The sequence below is a fragment of the Tachyglossus aculeatus genome, chromosome 22 (genome assembly GCF_015852505.1).
Source record: "Tachyglossus aculeatus isolate mTacAcu1 chromosome 22, mTacAcu1.pri, whole genome shotgun sequence".
Classification (NCBI taxonomy): domain Eukaryota; kingdom Metazoa; phylum Chordata; class Mammalia; order Monotremata; family Tachyglossidae; genus Tachyglossus; species Tachyglossus aculeatus.
In genome coordinates this window covers 35,930,314-35,950,405 of record NC_052087.1, presented here as the reverse complement: position 1 = coordinate 35,950,405, position 20,092 = coordinate 35,930,314, and the positions used below count along the sequence as shown (strand labels likewise).

Sequence of the window (20,092 nt, the reverse complement as noted above, 5' to 3'; positions counted from 1 at the left end):
CTGTGGACTAACTAGATGGATGGGGTTCTTCAGAACCAGAGAGAGAGAGAGAACAACTCCTGTCTCTGTCTCTCTCGCTCTGTCTCTCTCTGTTGTTCTCCCCTGCTATCTCTGTGTCTCTCCCTCTCTCCCTCTCTTTCCTTGTCTCTCGTGGCCTAGTGGATAAAGCATGAGACTGGGATTCAGAAGGACCTGGGTTCTAATCTCGGCTCTGCCTCTTGTCTATTGTTTGACCTTGGGCAAGTCACTTCACTTATCTGGGTCTCAGTTCCCCCTCTCCTTTTAGACTGTGAGCCCACTGTTGGGTAGGGACTGTCTCTATATGTTGCCAATTTGTACTTCCCAAGCGCTTAGTACAGTGCTCTGCACATAGTAAGCGCTCAATAAATACGATTGATGATGATGATGATGATCTATAAAATGGGGATTAATAATAATAATAACAATAACAATAATAACAACATTTGTTAAGCACTTACTATGTGCCAGGCACTTGGGGGGATACAAGGTAATCGGGTTGTCTCACATGGGGCTCACAGTCTTAATCCCCATTTTACAGATGAGGGAACTGAGGCACAGAGAAGTGAAGTGACTTGCCCAAAGTCACTCAGCTGACAAGTGACAGAGCTGGGATTAGAACTCCCAAGCCCAGGCTCTTTCCACTGAGCCACGCTGCCCCACATGGGACAGGGACTGTGCCCAACCTGATAAACTTGTGTCTACCCCAGTGTTTAGAATAGTGCTTGGTACATAGTAAGCAGTTAAATACCATCATTATTATTATTACTCTCTCTCTCTGCCCCCCTTATTCCTTCCTTCCCACATTGCTTGCTTCCTCCCCACCCCAATCCTTAGGGACTGCAATATTTGAGGTGGCACCTCAGTTCCAAGAACCCTTGCGCTCTCTCCCCCCAAGAAGAAAAGCCATCCAGCTGCCTATCGGAGCCAGGATTTGAGCTAAGGCAACAAATGCGTGCGGATGTTCTATGTCCTATAGATATTCTATTCTATTCTATTTATTTATTTTGTTAGTATGTTTGGTTTTGTTCTCTGTCTCCCCCTTTTAGACTGTGAGCCCACTGTTGGGTAGGGACTGTCTCTATATGTTGCCAATTTGTACTTCCCAAGCGCTTAGTACAGTGCTCTGCACATAGTAAGCGCTCAATAAATACGATTGATGATGATGATGATGATGATGTTTGTCCCCCTTGAGGTCAGACCCAAGACCCGAGTTCAGAGCCGAATGGCTTTTTGAAGCCCCACACGGGAGGTCGTGGGAGGGACAGCTCTTTAGGAGCGCTAGCCTGTTTGGGGAGGGAATTTGACGCTAGGAAGAGAAATGAGAAAGTGGGCAAATCTCATCACCCTGAGATCCCGAGATGGAGGGTGCTGGATAATGATAAACTACAGTTGTTCCTTTCCCCTGTATTATTAATCGCACTAGAAGGATGGTTTGCGCTGTAGCACAACAATGCATTATTAATAAGAGTAACTAGTGGTCAAGTCTTGTACTTAATCATAACACATCACTGATCCTGCTCTATATCCTGCTGTCCTGATGGAGACGCCCTCGGCCTGGGATCCTCCTCCCCCCGATTACATGCTGCTTTGATGGACGTAATCGTTTTCACAGTCACCGAGGCGTCTCATCAGATTTCCAGCGGTGGGGCAGCACGTTAAGGACTGATTCTTCCTCGTCTGTGTCCTTCAAACCTGCTGTATGCCCCTGGGACCCGGTTCCCTCAGAAATCAGATCCCCTGCGGCTTAAATCTGCCGAGCGCATCTCTACAACACCTGCTTTCTCCTCCTCCTCCTTCTTCAACTGTATTTATTGAGCGCCTACTGTGTGCACAGCACTGTACTAAGCACTTGGGAGAGAAGCAGCATGGCGTAGTGGATAGACTGTGGGCCTAGGAATCAGAAGGTCATGGATTCTAATTCCGGCTCCACCACTGTCTGCTACGTGACCCTGGGCAAGTCACTTCATTCATTCATTCATTCAATCATATATATTGAGCACTTACTGTGTGCAGAGCACTGTACTAAGCGCTTGGGAAGTACAAGTCGGCAATGTATAGAGATGGTCTCTACCCAACAACGGGCTCACAGTCTAGAGAAGCAGCGTGGCTCAGTGGAAAGAGCACGGGCTTGGGAGTCAGAGGTCATGGGTTCGAATCCCAGCTCAGCCACTTGTTAGCTGTGTGACCTTGGGCAAGCCACTTAACTTCTATGTGCCTCAGTTACCTCATCTGTAAAATGGGGATTAAGACTGTAAACCCCAAGTGGGACAACCTGGTCACCTTGTATCCCCCCCAGCGCTTAGAACAGTGGTTTGCACATAGTAAGTGCTTAACAAATACCATCGTTATTATTATTAGAAGGGGGAGACAGACAACAAAACAAAAGAAGTAGAAAGGTGTCAAAATCGTCAGAATAAACAGAAGTATAGCCAGAGAAGCAGTGTGGCTCAGTGGAAAGAGCCCGGGCTTTGGAGTCAGAGATCATGGGTTTGAATCCCCACTCCGCCAATTGTCAGCTGTGTGACTTTGGGCAAGTCACTTCACTTCTCTGTGCCTCAGTTACCTCATCTGTACAATGAGGATGAAGACTGTGAGCCCACGTGGGACAACCTGATCACCATGTAACCTCCCCAGTGCTTAGAACAGTGCTTTGCACACAGTGAGCACTTAATAAATGCCATCATTATTATCACTTCTCTGTGCCTCAGTCACCTCGACTGTAAAATGGGGATTGAGACTGTGAGCCCCACGTGGGACAGGAACTGTGTCCAACCTGATTTGCTTGGATCCACCCCAGCGCTTAGTACAGTGCCTGGCACATAGTAAGCACTTAACAAATGCCATCAACACCATCATTATTATTATAGAACAATCCACAGCCAGCCCCAGCCTCTTGGTAAGCTCAGAACAGATCACGACCAGCACCTGCTAAAAGAGGGCATCTGCAGGGGAAGTGGCTTTGGGCAAGTCACTTCACTTCTCTGTGCCTCAGTTACTTCATCTGTAAAATGGGGATGAAGACTGTGAGCCCCCCCCCCGGGACAACGTGATCACCTTGTAACCTCCCCAGCACTTAGAATAGTGCTTTGCACATAGTAAGTGCTTAATAAATGCCATCGTTATTATTAAGTGGGGGGTGTTGTGGGGAGGAAGGAGAGGAAGGGAGGCTGAGTGATGGGGAGGCAGTGGCTGACCATGCCCAGTCCTGGTTGGGCAGCGCAGCCTTGGACACAGTTTGGAATATGGTGGGTGAGTGGAGAACCACCAGAGAAGTGCCTGTTGGCATGTAAAGGGTCTCATCGTGGTAGATAATAATAATAATAATGATAATAATTTTGGTATTTGTTAAGCACTTACTATATGCCAAGCACTGTTCTAAGCGATGGGGAAGATACAAGGTAATCAGGTTGTCCCACATGGGCCTCACAGTCTTCATCCCCATTTTACAGATGAGGAACTAAAGCACAGAGAAATGAAGTGACTTGCCCAAAGTCACACAGCTGATAAGTGGCGGAGATGGGATTAGAACCCATGACCTCTGACTCCCACCGCGCTCTTTCTTGCGTGGGGAGGCCCAGATCCCGTATCCCTTGACGGCCACACAAGCGTCTGTGGGTCCGGAGATTTCCCGGTGCAATTTCTTTGCTGGCACGGGCCCCTCGCTGATCAGGATTATCCTTCATTTGATGTTTACTCACTTGGCTTCTCTTCTGAATTCTAAAGCGTCTGCATCCAACCCTGCCACGGTCTCTCCGCCAGCACTTACGCATTATCTGTTTTTATTAGAGTCAAGGTTGAGGAGGCTTCCTCCCGTTAAACCTCTATTTTCAGCTGCTTGTAACTTTCCAAAACAATTCCCCTCGGGCCTAGACTTCCCCGGCCTTGTTTGCCAAACAGAGGTGAGATCGGCAGGATGGTCGGAGTGGCCTAGCCTTGCTGACGTCTCTGAAGGACACTCAGAGAAAGTGTCTGGAGGGGCCGGAGGGAGGGCAGGGAGCCCGAGCTCCTTTTATTTTCCCCTTCGTTCTCGTTTTCTTTTTCAAACAGCGAGGAAATGAGCTGCCCTGATCCCTAGGTGGGTGGAGGTTTTAGTTGGAGAGACACTGCGAACTTCCAAACGCAAGTGCGGCCTGAACCTTGAGCCTCGCGGACAATGGTTTAATATTAAGCTCTGCTGTCATTTCCTCCTCCAGCTCCTCCGTCCCGCCTGTCCTCTGGCCCCCGCCCCAAGGCCCCGGCACCTCCTCCCGCTGCTTCCTCCGAGGGGAAACAGTGGGTTCTTCCCTGAGAGAAAGGAGCCTCTCTTCCCCTGCCAGGTCAAGGGTGGGGCTGGGGCCGGGCACCCCTCCCTTCTTCCTCCCCCCCTCCCCCGCGCCCTCCCGGGTCCCGAGTGGTGGTCCTCCTCCTCCTTCCTCCTCCCCCTCCTTTATCTTCCTTCCTCCTCCTCCTCCTAAGCGCTTAGTACAGTGCTCTGCACATAGTAAGCGCTCAATAAATACGATTGATGATGATCTTCCTTCCTCCTCCTCCTCCTCCTCCTTCTTCCCGTCCTTCCTCCTCCTCCCCCTCCTTCTCTTTCCCTCCTCCTCCTCCTCTTTCCTCCTCCTCCTTCCTCCTCCTTCTTTCTCCTCCTTCTCCTTCTCCTTTCACCTCTTCCTTCTTCCTCCTCCCTCTCTTCCTCCTCCTTCCTCTTCCTTCCTCCTCCTCCTCCTTCTCTTTTCTCCTCCTCCTCCTCGTTCCTCCTCCTCCTCCTTCTCTTTTCTCCTCCTCCTCCTCGTTCCTCCTCCTCCTCCCTCCTCCTCCTTCCTCCTCGTCCTTCTTCCTCCTCCCTCTCCTCCTTCTCCTTCCTCCTCCTCCTCCCTCTCCTCCTCCTTCCTCCTTCTCTTTCCTCCTCCTCCCTCTTCTCTTTCGTCGTCCTCCTCCTTCCTCCTTCTCCTTCCTCCTCCTCCCTCCTTCTCCTTCCTCCTCCTCCCTCTTCTCTTTCGTCGTCCTCCTCCTTCCTCCTTCTCCCTCTCCTCCTCCTCTTCCTCCTCCCTCTCCTCCTCGACCTCCTTGTCCCCCTGTCATCCTCCTCCCTCTCCTCCCTCTCCTCCTTCCTCCTTCCTCCCTCTCCTCTTTCGTCATCCTCCTCCTTCCTCCTTCTCCCACTCCTCCTCCTCTTCCTCCTCCCCCTTCCTCCTTCTCCCACTCCTCCTCCTCTTCCTCCTCCCTCTCCTCCTCGACCTCCTCGTCCTCCCTTGTCATCCTCCTCCCTCTCCTCCTCCTCCTTCCTCCCTCCTCCTTCTTCTCCTCCTTCTCTTTCCTCCTCCCTCTCCTCCTCCTCCTTCTCCTCCCTCTCCTCTTTCGTCATCCTCCTCCTTCCTCCTTCCTCCCTCCTCCTCCTCCTCTTCCTCCCTCCTCCTCCTCCTCTTCCTCCTCCTCCTCCTCCCTCTCCTCTTTCGTCATCCTCCTCCTTCCTCCTTCCTCCCTCCTCCTCCTCTTCCTCCTCCTCCTCCTCCCTCTCCTCTTTCGTCATCCTCCTCCTCCCTCCTCCTCCCTCTCCTCTTTGGTCGTTCTCCTCCTTCCTCCTTCTCCCTCTCCTCCTCCTTCTTCCTCCTCCCTCTCCTCCTCCTCCTCGTCCTCCTCGTCCTCCTCCCGGCATCCTTCTTCTTCCTCCCTCTCCTCCTCCTCCTCCTTCCCCTCCCTCCTTCTCCTTCCTCCTCTTTCTCCTCCTCCTTCCTCCTCCCTCCTCCCTCTCCCCCTTCCTCCTCCTCCTCCTCCTCCTCCTCCCTGCCTTGTCGATTCACGCCGTTCGGTGGGTGGCAGCTAGCCGCCGATGCTGGTCCTTGGGGCCCGGCCCGGCCCGGCCCGGCCCGGCCTCCTCTTTCTGCCTCCTCCGTCCCCCGGCAGCCCTGGGGGGAGGCACAGGGCGTGGCGCTCGGAGCAAGACCTGGGCTGCTTCACAGTCCCTTCGAGACTGGGAGCCCGCTGTTGGGTAGGGACCGTCTCTATCTGTGGCCGACTTGTCCTTCCCAAGCGCTTAGTCCAGTGCTCTGCGCACAGGAAGCGCTCAATAAATACAATTGAATGAATGAATGAATGGGGGAGGGTCCCCTCTCCCTGGTCCTTCTAGACTGTGAGCCCACTGTTGGGTAGGGACCGTCTCTATATGTGGCCAACTTGGACTTCCTAAGCGCTTAGTCCAGTGCTCTGCACACAGTAAGCGCTCAGTAAATACGATTGAATGAATGAATGAATGAATGAATGGGGGAGGGTCCCCTCTCCCTGGTCCTTCTGGACTGTGAGCCCACTGTTGGGTAGGGACCGTCTCTATATGTGGCCAACATGTACTTCCTAAACGCTTAGTCCAGTGCTCTGCACACAGTAAGCACTCAGTAAATACGATTGAATGAATGAATGAATGAATGAATGGGGGTGGGTCCCCTCTCCCTGGTCCTTCTGGACTGTGAGCCCACTGTTGGGTAGGGACCGTCTCTATATGTGGCCAACATGTACTTCCTAAACGCTTAGTCCAGTGCTCTGCACACAGTAAGCGCTCAGTAAATACGATTGAATGAATGAATGAATGGGGGAGGGTCCCCTCTCCCTGATCCTTCTAGACTGTGAGCCCACTGTTGGGTAGGGACCGTCTCTATATGTGGCCAACTTGTACTTCCCAAGCGCTTAGCTCAGTGCTCTGCACACAGTAAGCGCTCAATAAATACGATTGAATGAATGAATGAATGAATGAACGGGGAAGGGTCCCCTCTCCCTGGTCCTTCTAGACTGTGAGCCCACTGTTGGGTAGGGACCGTCTCTATATGTGGCCAACTTGTACTTCCCAAGCGCTTAGCTCAGTGCTCTGCACACAGTAAGCGCTCAATAAATACAATTGAATGAATGAATGGTCCCCGGGCGTCGCCTCCGGGCAGGCCTCCAGGGGTGGCCGCAGGGGGGCAGCCGAGGCCCCGCTCAGCACCGCGGACAGCGCCCCCCACCGCCCACGTCAGCACGGTGGACAGAGGCGCCGGGCCCTTCCCTCCCTCATTCCTTCCTTCATTCAATCGTATTTATTCATCATCATCATCATCATCATCATCATCATCATCATCATCATCATGGCATTTGCGAAGCGCTTACTATGTGCCAAGCACTGTTCTAACCGCTGGGGGGATACAAGGCGATCGGGTTGTCCCCCTTGGGGCTCACGGTCTTCATCCCCATTCTATAATAATAATGATGGCATTTATTAAGCGCTTACTACGTGCAAAGCACTGTTCTAAGCGCTGGGGAGGTTACAAGGCGATCAGGTTGTCCCGCGGGGGGCTCACAATCTGAATCCCCATTTTACAGATGAGGGAACTGAGGCACAGAGAAGTTGAGTGACTGGCCCAAAGTCACACAGCTGACTATTGGCGGAGCCTGGATTTGAACCCATGAACTCTGACTCCAAAGCCCGGGCTGTTTCCACTGAGCCACACTGCTTCCACTATTCTATCATAATAATAGTACTAATAATAATAATGACATTTGTTAAGCGCTTACTATGTGCCAAGCACTGTTCTAACCGCTGGGGGGATACAAGGCGATCGGGTTGTCCCACGTGGGGCTCACAGTCTTCATCCCCATTCTATCATAATAATAGTAATAATAATAATAATGGCATTTGTTAAGTGCTTACTATGTGCCAAGCACTGTTCTAAGCGCTGAGGGGATACAAGGCTATCGGGTTGTCCCCCGTTGGGCTCGCAGTCTTCATCCCCATTATATACTGATAATAATAATGACATTTGTTAAGCGCTTACTATGTGCCAAGCACTGTTCTAAGCGCTGGGGGGATACAAGGCTATCGGGTTGTCCCCCGTGGGGCTCGCAGTCTTCATCCCCATTCTATTATAATAATAATAATGACATTTGTTAAGCGCTTACTATGTGCCAAGCACTGTTCTAAGCGCTGGGGGGATACAAGATGATCGGGTTGTCCCTCGTGGGGCTCACAGTCTTCATCCCCATTCTATAATAATAATAATAATAATAATAATAATAATAATAATAATAGCATTTGTTAAGCGCTTACTGTGTGCCAAGTACTGTTCTAAGCGCTGGGGGGGATACAAGGTGATCGGGTGGTCTCACATGGGGCTCACAGTCTTCATCTCCATTCTACAGATGAGGGAACTGAGGCACAGAGAAGTCATGACATGCCCAAAATCACACAGCTGACAAGTGGTGGAGCCGGGATTAGGACCCATGACCTCTGGCTCCCAAGCCCAGGCTCTTTCAACTGAGCCATGCTGCTTCTGTAATGATATTAAGTGCTCACTGTGTGCGGGGCACTGGACTAAGTGCCTGGGAATGTGCAATCCGACAAAAAACAGTGACAGTCCCTGCCCACAACGGGCTCGCAGTCTAAGGGGAGGAGATGGACATCAATACAAAGAAATAAAGCTACAGATAATAATAATAACGGTATATGTTAAGTGCTTACTATGTGCCAAGTACTGTTTTAAGCACCGGGGGATACAAGGTGATCAGGTTGTCCCACGTGGGGCTCACAGTCTTCATCCCCATTCTACAGATGAGGGAATTGAGGCACAGAGAAGTCAAGTGACTTGCCCAAAGTCACACAGCTGGCAAGTGGTGGAGCCGGGATTAGAACCCATGATCTCTGACTCCCAAGCCTGGAGTCTTTCCACTAAGCTACGCTGCCACTCTGCTGCTACAGATATGTACATATGTGCTATGGGGCTGGGTGGGGGGAGAGCAAAGGAAGCAAGTCGGGGTGATGCAGAAGGGAGTGGGAGATGAGAAAAATTGGAGCTTAGTCTGGGAAGGCCTCTTGGAGGAGATGCCCCCCCCCACATCCCAGCTTATTGTTCATTCATTCATTCAATCGTATTTATTGAGTGCTTACTATGTGCAGAAAACTGTACTAAGCTCTTGGGAGAATGCAATAGAACAATAAACAGGCACATTCCCTGCCCACAACGAGCTTACAGTCTATAGTGGGAAAAAGTGCCTACCAACTCTGTTATAGTCTCCCAAGTGCTTAGGGGATGGCATTTGTTAAGCACTTACTATGTGCAAAGCACTGTTCTCAGCGCTGAGGGGATACAAGGTGATCAGTTTGCCCCACGTGGGGCTTCACAGTCTTAATCCCCATTTTACAGATGGGGGAACTGAGGCTCAGAGAAGTTAAGTGACTTGCCCAAGGTCACACAGCAGACATGGGGTGGAGCCGGGATTCGAACCCATGACCTCTGACTCCAAAGCCCGTGCTCTTTCCTCTGAGCCACGCTGCTTCTCCTTAAGTGGTTAGTATAGTGCTCCATGTTTTGTTTTGTTGTCTGTCTCCCCCTTCTAGACTGTGAGCCCATTGTTGGGTAGGGACCGTCTCTGTATGTTGCCGACTTGTACTTCCCAAGCGCTTAAGTACAGTGCTCTGCATACAGTAAGCGCTCAATAAATCCGATTGAATGAATGAATGAATGACTGCTCTGTTCACGGTAAGGACTCAATAAATACTGTTGATTGATTAGAGTTGGCTGGACTCCCTTAGTTGGAGACCCCTGGGCTGGGGGTTTGGTCAGTGAGCCCCCAATGGGGGAGGGAGAGCTGGAGCCTGAACTGCCCCCGCTGCAGTACCAGAAGGATTCAACTCTCCCCTTTGATGACATTGCCACTTTCAACTTTGTCTTCCTATCCCTTTCCTTGGAGATATCTTTTCATCATCCTTCCCCTCCCCACAGCACCTGTACATATGCTTGTACGTATTTATTACTCCATTTATTTATTTTATTTGTACGTATTTATTCTATTTATTTTATTTTGTCAATATGTTTTGTTGTCTGTCTGCCCCTTCTAGACTGTGAGCCGCTGTTGGGTAGGGACCGTCTCTAGATGTTGCCAACTTGTACTTCCCAAAGCACGTAGTACAGTGCTGTGCACACAGTAAGCGCTTAATAAATACGATTGAATGAATGAATGAATGAATGCAATCTGAAGAGGGTTAGTGCCCAGGAACACACGAGGTTAGAGGGGAGATGTCAGAGTCCTTGCCTCATGTCCATGAGGGGGGAATAGGTCACAGGAAAGAGAACTGGGAATCCGGGATCTTGCTACATAGACTGACTCTGCAGCCACCCTAGCAGTCAACCCAGTAGAACTTGTGGGGAGTGAGGGCAGAGATAAAGGAAAATGGGGTGTTTTTGAGAAAGCAACAGCCAACAGCTCCCTCACCTGCTCTCCTGCTGCGAGGAAGTCCAGGGCCTCTCGGGCCTCTCTCACCCATTGTTCGTAGGGAAGCAAAATAATAATATAATAATAATAATAATAATAATAATAATAATGATGTCTATTAAGCACTTACTATGTGCAAAGCACTGTTCTAAGCACTGGGGAGGTTACAAGGTGATCAGGTTGTCCCACGGGGGGCTCACAGTCTTAATCCCCATTTGACAGATGAAGTAACAGAGGCCCAGGGAAGTGAAGTGACTTGCCCAAAGTCACCCAGCTGACAATTGGCAGAGCGGTGATTTGAACCCATGACCTCTGACTCCAAAGCCCGGGCTCTTTTCCACTGAGCCATGCTGCTTCTCATAAGACAGAGAGACACACACACACACACAAAGAGCTAGGGAGAGACACACATTTAATAATAATAATAATGGCATTTGTTAAACACTTACTATGTGCAAAGCACTGTTCTAGGCGCTGGGGAGGTTACAAGGTGATCAGGTTGTCCCATGGGGGGCTCACAGTCTTAATGCCCATTTTACAGGTGAGGTAACTGAGGCCCAGAGAACTGAAGTGACTTGCCCAAAGTCACACAGCTGACAATTGGCAGAGCCAGGATTTGAACCCATGACCTCTGACTCCAAAGCCCGGGCTCTTTTCCACTGAGCCACACTGCTTCTCAAAAGACAGAGAGAGACAAAGAGCTAGGGAGAGAGACAAAGATCTAGGGAGAGACACACATTTGCGTGCGTCACTTTTGAGACTGACTGTAGTGCTGGGGGCTTCGTTTCAGTCAGTACATCCCCAGTGTGTGAGCCAAGACTACTGTGCTCTTGGGTGGTTTAAAGCATCGCAAGCTGGGGTCCATGTTCTTCTCTGTTCATCATTTGGCTATTTATGTAAGACGCCGTGTCTATGTTCTTGACAGTGTGGGTGTGTCTGTGGTTGTGGGGAATATGCCAGCGTGTGGAACTCTAGCATGGGGGTTGGAGAGACTGTGTTTGTGTGTGTGAGGGGCGGAGGGGGGAGAACTGGAAACTGGGGAAAACTCTCCTAAGCACTTCCCCTCATTCCAGTTTCCCAGGTCTGGAACTTGTCCTCGGAAGTCAGCTGCCTGCCTATCTCCCGCACCCCTCCCCAGGTGCCTAAGGAGTCATCCCTTCTCATTTCCCATCCCTCCTCATCCATTAATCACGGCCTCCCTCTGACAGGAGGAAGAGGAGAAGGAGAAGGAAGAAGAGGAGCAGCTGAGAAGGAGCTGTGGAACTGGGGCTCAGCTCCAGGCCAAGGACAGGGGTCATGTCCCGCAGCTCCTCTCCCCTACACAGTCCATCTCCTCCCTTTGGCGGTGGAGACTCTAAGACCATGCAACCTCTCGCCCACTCCCATATCCACCTCTTCCACCCCCAATCTCTGCCAATCTGTTCCAGGGTAAGGGCGAGGAAAGATTCCTCTCCTTCCTCCCCACCTCCCATCTTCTCTCCCGTGGAGCCAGGAATGCATCTTCCTGATTTGGGTGGGGAGATCGAGGTAGGACGGGGGACGCCTCGAGTCTCCTGGGACTCGGGCACTGTTGGAAAGAGAAGCCAGCGGCCTAACTCCCAGATCTAGAATCTGTCATGGGCTACCTTTCTGTGTCCAGATTTCCATGCTCACCACTTAATTTCCAGACAATTCCTTCTGCTCCCATACCCAGCTGAACAGAAGGGAGCCAAGGTACCCCAGACTTCTGGGCTTCGCCCAGTTCTCACTGGTATCGCTTCTTCCCCTCCCCACCTTGCTTGGCAGGGCAGGAAGGATCCCTGTGGTCAGATGAAACTTTCAGAAATAGGTTGTTTGCTTCCTTCAATCCTACCACCCAAGAGATAGAGAGAAAGAGAGAGAGACTGGCCTATTGCCGTGGCTATGTCCTCTGGTGTCCCTGAGGTGTGGAGGGGAATGGATGAGTATGAGGGGAAGGCAGAAGGAGTAGAAAGCTGGGAAGAAGTTGAGCATGAAGAGGAAAGTGAGGAGCCTTGGGACTAGTGGGAGGAGTGAATAGAATGGAAAGTCAGGGGTGGAGAGGAGTAAAGGGAGATTGAGTAGAGTTTTGGTGAACCCAAGATCCACCTTGTTTCCAAGAGCTCTCAAGGAGAGGACAATGGTGACTGTTGTGTTGGACCACCTGGTGTTCAGTAGGTCTTCAGAGGATTATGGTATGAGTACCTCCCTAGGTGGAGAGGAGAAGCTTGAAGCAGCATGGCTCAGTGGAAGAGAGCACTGGCTTTGGAGTCAGAAGTCATGGGTTTAAATCCTCGCTCCACCAATTGTCAGCTGTGTGACTTTGGGCAAGTCACTTCACTTCTCTGTGCCTCAGTTCCCTCATCTGTAAAATGGGGATGAAGACTGTAAGCCTCCCGAGGAACAACCTGATCACCTTGTAACTTCCCCAGCGCTTAGAACAGTGCTTTGCACATAGTAAGTGCCATTATTATTATTATTATCATCATCATCAATCGTATTTATTGAGTGCTTACTATGTGCAGAGCACTGTACTAAGCGCTTGGGAAGTACAAGTTGGCAACATATAGAGACTGTCCCTACCCAACAGTGGGCTCACAGTCTAAAAGGGGGAGACAGAGAACACAACCAAACATACTAACAAAATAAAATAAATAGAATAGATATGTACAGGTAAAATAAATAAATAGAGTAATAAATATGTACAAACATATATACATATATACAGGTGCTGTGGGGAAGGGAAGGAGGTAAGATGGGGGGATGGAGAGGGGGACAAGGGGGAGAGGAAGGAAGGGGCTCAGTCTGGATCACCTTGTAACCTCCCCAGCGCTTAGAACAGTGCTTTGCACATAGTAAGTGCTTAATAAATGCCATTATCATTATTACTGAAGAGATGTAGAGTACCATTTCACGGGGTGGGCGCAGTTTCATTTGGATGACACATCATTTCTCCCTGCAGCCTGATTTCTCTTATATCTAGTCTAATTTGTCTCAAGCCCTGAGCCTAATTTGCATGGCTGGATTATTATTATTATCATTAATTACCGCAAGCCAGCAAACCCTGGATGCCAAATTAAATCCATCCAGGGCTTCTCCCAGGCAGAGCCAAGCAAGGCGGGGAGGGGAAGAAGTGAGACCAGTGAAGCCAAGAAGTCTGGGGTACCCTTGGCCATCCTTGGAGTTGGAGCCTAGGAAATAGGTCCTAGGAAATAGGGATTCATTCATTCACTCAATCATATTTATTGAGCGCTTACTGTATGCAGAGGACTGTACTAAGTGCTTGGGAAGTACAAGTTGGCAACATATAGAGACGGTCCCTACCCAACAGTGGGCTCATTTCCTGTCTGGAACGAGGGGGAACAGAAAAGGGAGGCTCAGAAGTAAGGGAAGCAGCCAGTAGGATGGAGAAATGGGGAAATGCCCAGGAGGAAAAGGTCATCAAGATCACTGGGCAAGGCGTGTGTGTGTGTGTGTGTGTGTGTGTGTGTGTGTGTGTGTGTGTGTGTGTTGTTCATTCATTCATTCAATCATATTTATTGAGTACTTACTATGTGCAGGGCACTGTATTAAATGCTTAGGAGAGTACAATATAACAATATACAGACATGTTCCCTGCCCACAATGAGCTTCCATTCTAATAATAATAGTAATGGCATTTGTTAAGTGCTTGCTATGTGCACAGCACTGTTCTAAGCGCTGGGGGGGATACAAGGTGATCAAGTTGTCCCACGTGGGGCTCACAGTCTTAATCCCCATTTTACAGATGAGGTAACTGAGGCTCAGAGAAGTGAAGTGACTTCCCAAGGTCACACAGCAGACATGTGGCGGAGTTTGGATTCGAACCCATGACCTCTGACTCCAAAGCCCGTGCTCTTTCCACCGAGCCGCGCTGCTTCTACAGGGGGAGACCGACATTAATATAAATAAATGACAGATATGTACGAAGTGTTGTGGGGCTGGGGGGCGGTGAATGAAGGGAGCAAGGGTGATGCAGAAGGGAGAGGGAGAAGAAGAAAGGGGGGCTTAGTCGGAGAAGGCTTCTTGGAGGAGATGGGCCTTCACTAAGGCTTTGGAGGGGGAGAGAATAATTGTTGTGTAGGAGGTCTTGCAGCCCTGCAGCCAAAGGAACTGGTATCATTAGTTGCTCCCGACCTGTCACCAGGTGGTACTTAGCCCTCAGCCCCCAAACAAATCACCGGCAGTATTTGCTTTCCTGAGGGAAGATGAAGGTAATCTGTTTGCTTACTTGTTTGCTTTAGATAATTGTTGGGACCCTTTAATGTGAAGGGACTGTTTGTTGTTCAAGTTTGCTAAGCTGCAAAATCGAAGGTCAACCTCGCAACAAAGGGCGTGTTCCTGGCTGCCCGGGGTGGCACATACTGTGGGCAGGGGGGGTCTTCCACGTCACACCGGCTAGGGTTCCCCTGGCAGAAGAGATGTCTTCAAACCTGAGGAATGGAGAGAGCTAGATGGACGGATGGTTGCCTTGGTTCTAGCTTGTTGGGTCTCTCTGCATGTGCTTCATTTCCCCCATCTCCCTCCCCCTCCAGCTAGGACCAAAGGGCACCTGAGTCAGACCTGGAATGGGCAGTGAAGTAGACTTCCTGCTGAGAACCATCTCTGATTTAATAATAATAATAATAATAATAATAGCATTTATTAAGCACTTACTATGTGCAAAGCACTGTTCTAAGCCCTAGGGGGACACAAGGTGATCAGGTTGTCCCACGTGGGGCTCACAATCTTAATCCCCGTTAAGTAACTGGTAACTGAGGCACAGAGAAGTAATAATAATAATAATAATGGCATTTGTTAAGCACTTACTATGTGCACAGCACTGTTCTAAGGGCTGGGGGGATATAAGGTGATCAAGTTGTCCCACGTGGGGCTCACAGTCTTAATCCCATTTTACAGATGAGGTAACTGAGGCTCAGAGAAGTTAAGTGACTTGCCCAAAGTCACACAGCTGACAAGTGGCGGAGTCAGGATTTGAACCCATGCCCTCTGACTCCAAAGCCTGGGCTCTTTCCACTGAGCCATGCTACTTGATTTGGAGCTGGGAGGTGGGGAGCCCTCCCCCCTTTTTCCTCTCCTCCTCCTTCTCCCCTCCCCATCTCCTCCCCCGCCCTACCCCCTTTCTCTCCCCACAACACTTTATATATTTGTGCATATTTATTACTCTGTTTATTTTATTTGTACATATTTACTATATTTATTTTATTAATGTTGTGTATAGCGCTATAATTCCATTTATTCTGGTGATATTGACACCTGTCTACTTGTTTTGCGTTTTTGTCTGTCTCCCCCCATCTAGACTGTGAGCCAGTTGTTGGGTAGGGACTGTCTCTATCTGTTGCCGATTTGTACTTCCCAAGCGCTTAGTACAGTGCTCTGCACACAGTGAGTGCTCAATAAATACGATTGAATGAGAGGTGAGAGGAGAAAGGGGCAGAACTCCTGGGTTCTGACACATAGGGTGGGGTCACTGCCTCTCGGCCATCTGGCCTCAGAAAAGCATCTTCGGTTCCTCCCATGGAGGGGACAGGGAAGCCTTCAGACATTTGGCTGCCGATGGGGGGAATAATAACAATTAACAATAATTTTGGTATTTGTTAAGCGCTTACTATGTGCAAAGCACTGTTCTAAGCACTGGGGAGGATACACGGTGATCAGGTTGTCCCCTGTGGGGCTCACAATCTTAATCCCCATTTTCCAGATGAGGGAACTGAGGCCCAGAGAAGTGAAGTGACTTGCCCAAAGTCACACAGCTGACAAGCGGCGGAGCCGGGATTTGAACCCATGACCTCTGACTCCAAAGCCCTGGCTCTTTCCACTGAGCCACGCTGCTTCCGAGTGCTTCGACGCTGCATTATTGCTGCACAATAATAATCTGCCCCCATTCATTCATTCATTCATTCATTCATGTTTATTGAGCACTTACTGTGTGCAGAGCACAGTACTAAGCGCTTGGGAAGTACAAGTCTGCATGGGGTCATCATGTTAGGCTCTATGTGTGTGTGTGTGTGTGTGTTTGTGTGCTCGCAACACACCTCGATGGCATCATGGGGAGGTTGGTTTGTTTCTCTGGGAAGAACCGGACTCCACACCCAACTTGGATCAACAGTATTTACCGAGTGCCTCCTGTGCGCAAAGCATTGCACTAAACACTTGGGAAAGTACCAGAATTAGTAGGCATGATTAGTAGGTATTTTGTTGCCAACTTGTACTTCCCGAGTGCTTAGTATAGTGCACTGCACACAGTAAGCGCTCAATAAATACGATTGAATGAATGAATGAATGATCGATCCTTGCCCCAAGAAGCTTACAATCTACCGATCAATGGTATTTGCTGAATTCATTCATTCATTAATAAGACTAATGATGATGACATTTATTAAGCACTTACTATGTGCAAAGCACTGTTCTAAGCACTGTGGAGGTTACAAGGTGACCAGGTTGTCCCACGGGGGCTCACAGTCTTAATGCCCATTTTACAGATGAGGTAACCTGAGGCACAGAGAAGTGAAGTGACTTGCCCAAAGTCACCCAGCTGACAATTGGCGGAGCCGGGATTTGAACCCATGACCTCTGACTCCAAAGCCCATGATCTTTCCACTGAGCCACGCTGTTATTGAGCACTTACTGTGTGCAAAGCACTGTACTAAGTGCTTGGAAAGTACAATTTGGCAACAGATAGAGAAAATAATAATAATAATGATAGCATTTATTAAGTGCTTACTATGTGCAAAGCACTGCTCTAAGCGCTGGAGAGGTTACAAGGTGATCAGGTTGTCCCACGCGGGGCTCACAGTCTTAATCCCCATTTTACAGATGAGGTAACTGAGGCACAGAGAAGTGAAGTGACTTGTCCAAAGTCACCCAGCTGACAATTGGTGGAGCCGGGATTTGAACCCATGACCTCTGACTCCAAAGCCCCTGCTCTTTCCACTGAGCCACACTGCTTCTCCATGCTGCAAATCCCTACCCAACACCGGGCTCACAGTCTAGATGGGGGAATGCTGAATGCCTAGTGTGTGCAGAGCACTGTACTAAACACTTGGGAAAGTACAGTAGTTAGGAGGCATGAACCCTGTCCTCCAGGAGTTTCCAATCTATCAGCGATAAATTGTATCGTTGTGCCGTGAGAAGCAGCATGGCCCAATGGACACAGCACAGGCCTCGGAGTCAGAAGGACCTGGAATCTAATCCCACTTCCACCACTCGTCTGCTATGTGACCTTGGGCAAGTCACTTCTCTGTGCCTCAGTTACCTCATCGGTAAAATTGGCATTAATACCGTGAGCCCTCTGTGGGATATAGACTGTGTCCAACCTGATTAGCTTCTATCTATCCCAGTGCTTAGTATAGTGCCTGGCACATTGTAAGCACTTAACAAATACCATTTAAAAAAATGATATATGCTGAGTGCCTACTGTGGACGAGCACTATACTAAACACTTGGGAAAGTACAGTAGTTACTGGGTATGATTGCTATCCTCAAAGAGCTTACAATCAATCAGTGATATTTGTTGTGTGCTTACTGTGTGTAGAGCACTGCACTAAACATTTAGGAAAGTACAATAGCAGCGTGGCTCAGTGGAAAGAACACGGGCCTTGGAGTCAGAGATCATGGGTTCGAATCCCGGCTCCACCACATGTCTGTTGTGTGACCTTGGGCAAGTCACTTAACTTCTCTGAGCCTCAGTTACCTCATCTGTAAAATGGGGATTAAGACTGTTAGCCCCACGTGGGACAACTTAATCACCTTATATCCCCCCCAGCGCTTAGAACAGTGCTTTGCACATAGTAAGCACTTAACAAATGCCATCATTATTATTATTATTACTATTACAATAGGGTTAGTACACATGATCTTCTTCCCCTCAAGGAGCTTATCATCTAGCTATTGTGTTCCCCAGACATGTGCCACCTCTAACTTGAATGGGCACTTTCAAACTATTTTTGGGGGGTGAGGGGGGCGGTGGTAGGGTGCCCGTCTGGGCTGGGGAGGAAGGAACTCTCCAACAGGGCATCTTCTGCCCCATACCACTTTCCTGATCACTGGGAGTAAGGTCTTTGTGGCCTTGGTACCCATCTGGAGAAGCAGCGTGGCTCAGTGGAAAGAGCCTGGGCTTTGGAGTCAGAGGTCATGGGTTCAAATCCCAGCTCTGTCAATTGTCAGCTGTATGACTGGGCAAGTCAGTTCACTTCTCTGGGGCTCAGTTCCCTCATCTGTCAAATGGGGATGAAGACTGTGAGCCCCCCATGGGACAACCTGATCACCTTGTAACCTCACCAGCGCTTAGAACAGTGCTTTGCACATCGTAAGTGCTTAATAAATGCCATCATTACTATCATTATTATTAACACAGCTGGTGCCAGGTTAGGGAGCGGGGAGCCAGCCTTGGGAGAGAACTCTGCTCCAATCAATCAGTGAATCAATCAATATTTATTGAGCACTTACCGTGCGTAGAGCACCGTACTACAAAATTGGGAGAGTATGATACAATACAGTTGGTGGACTCGATCCCTGCCCTAAAGGAGTCTGAAGTAGGAGACAGACACTAATATAAATAAATCATTTATGCATATGGACAGAAATGTTCCGGGGCAGGGGGTGGGGTTGAATATCAAGTGCTCCATTCATGCATTCATTCATTCAATCGCATTTATTGAGCGCTTACTGTGTGCAGAGCGCTTGGGAAGTACAAGTCGGCGACATATACTGTCCCTACCCAACAACGGGCTCGCAGTCTAGAAGGGGGAGACAGACAACGAAACAAAACATGTGGACAGGTGTCAAGTCGTCAGAATAAATAGATTTAAAGCTAAAGGCATATCACAAACAAAATAAATAGTGTGTCCCTGTGGCAAAAGGAGGGGGGGGAGGGTAAGAAGCTGCTAATCCATGCTTTTCTCTTCCTCCTCCTCATCCTCCTCCTTCTCCCCTCCCAGGGGCACCCTCCCGTGATGTCCTGCTGGTCTCAGCCATCATCACCGTCAGCCTCAGCGTCACCATCGTCCTGTGCGGAATCTGCCAGTGGTGTCAGCGCAAACTGGTAAGGCCCATGGGGAGGTTTTGGGGGGCAGGGGTTGGGAGACCCTGGGACAGAGGAAGAGCCTCCCAGTTCTTACGCCACCCCCCACCCCCCAGACCTCCTGCAGTCCCCGACCGCCTCCCACGAACTACAACAGGGACCAGGTCTAATTCTCACCTGGGTATTGTCTCCCAGCGGTTAGTACAGTGCTCCGCGCACAGTAAGTTTAATAAATAGTGTCACTGCTACCTCTGGCCTTCACATTTCTAGCCCTGAAAGTCTGCACCGCCTGAGATGTGGACACAACCTCACAAAGATGCTCGCCATACGCCCATGGCCTAAACGCCCCCATACTCATGAATACCCTCAGAGAAAGAGTGTGACTCAGTGGAAAGAGTCGGGGCTTGGGAGTCAGAGGTCATGGGTTCAAATCTCAGCTCTGCCACTTGTCAGCTGTGTGACTTGGGGCAAGTCATTTAACTTCTCCGGGCTTCAGTTACCTCATCTGTCAAATGGGGATGAAGACTGTGAGCCCCACGTGGGACCACCTGATCACCTTGTCTCCTCCCCAGGGCTTAGAACAGTGCTTTGCACATAGTAATAATAATAATAATAATGGCATTTATTAAGTGCTTACTATGTGCAAAGCACTGTTCTAAGAGCTGGGGAGGTTACAAGGTGATCAGGTTGTCCCACGAGGGGGACTCACAGTCTTAATCCCCATTTTACAGATGAGGTAACTGAGGCACAGAGAAGTGAAGTGACTTGCCCTTAACAAATGCCAACATTATTATCATTACCCTCTGCATTGACCCC

General features: G+C 49.6%; 1 protein-coding gene across 5 annotated transcripts in view; it reads left to right on the top strand.

The window, feature by feature from the left end:
- Positions 1 to 20,092, top strand: part of SYT7 (synaptotagmin 7) — a 122,119-nt gene that overhangs the window by 43,957 nt on the left and 58,070 nt on the right. For all 5 annotated transcript variants that reach the window (XM_038764251.1, XM_038764250.1, XM_038764248.1 and 2 more), the window contains exon 2: positions 19,194 to 19,297. In XM_038764251.1, coding sequence (XP_038620179.1) covers positions 19,194 to 19,297 — 104 coding nt within the window. The remainder of the gene's footprint in view (positions 1 to 19,193; positions 19,298 to 20,092) is intronic.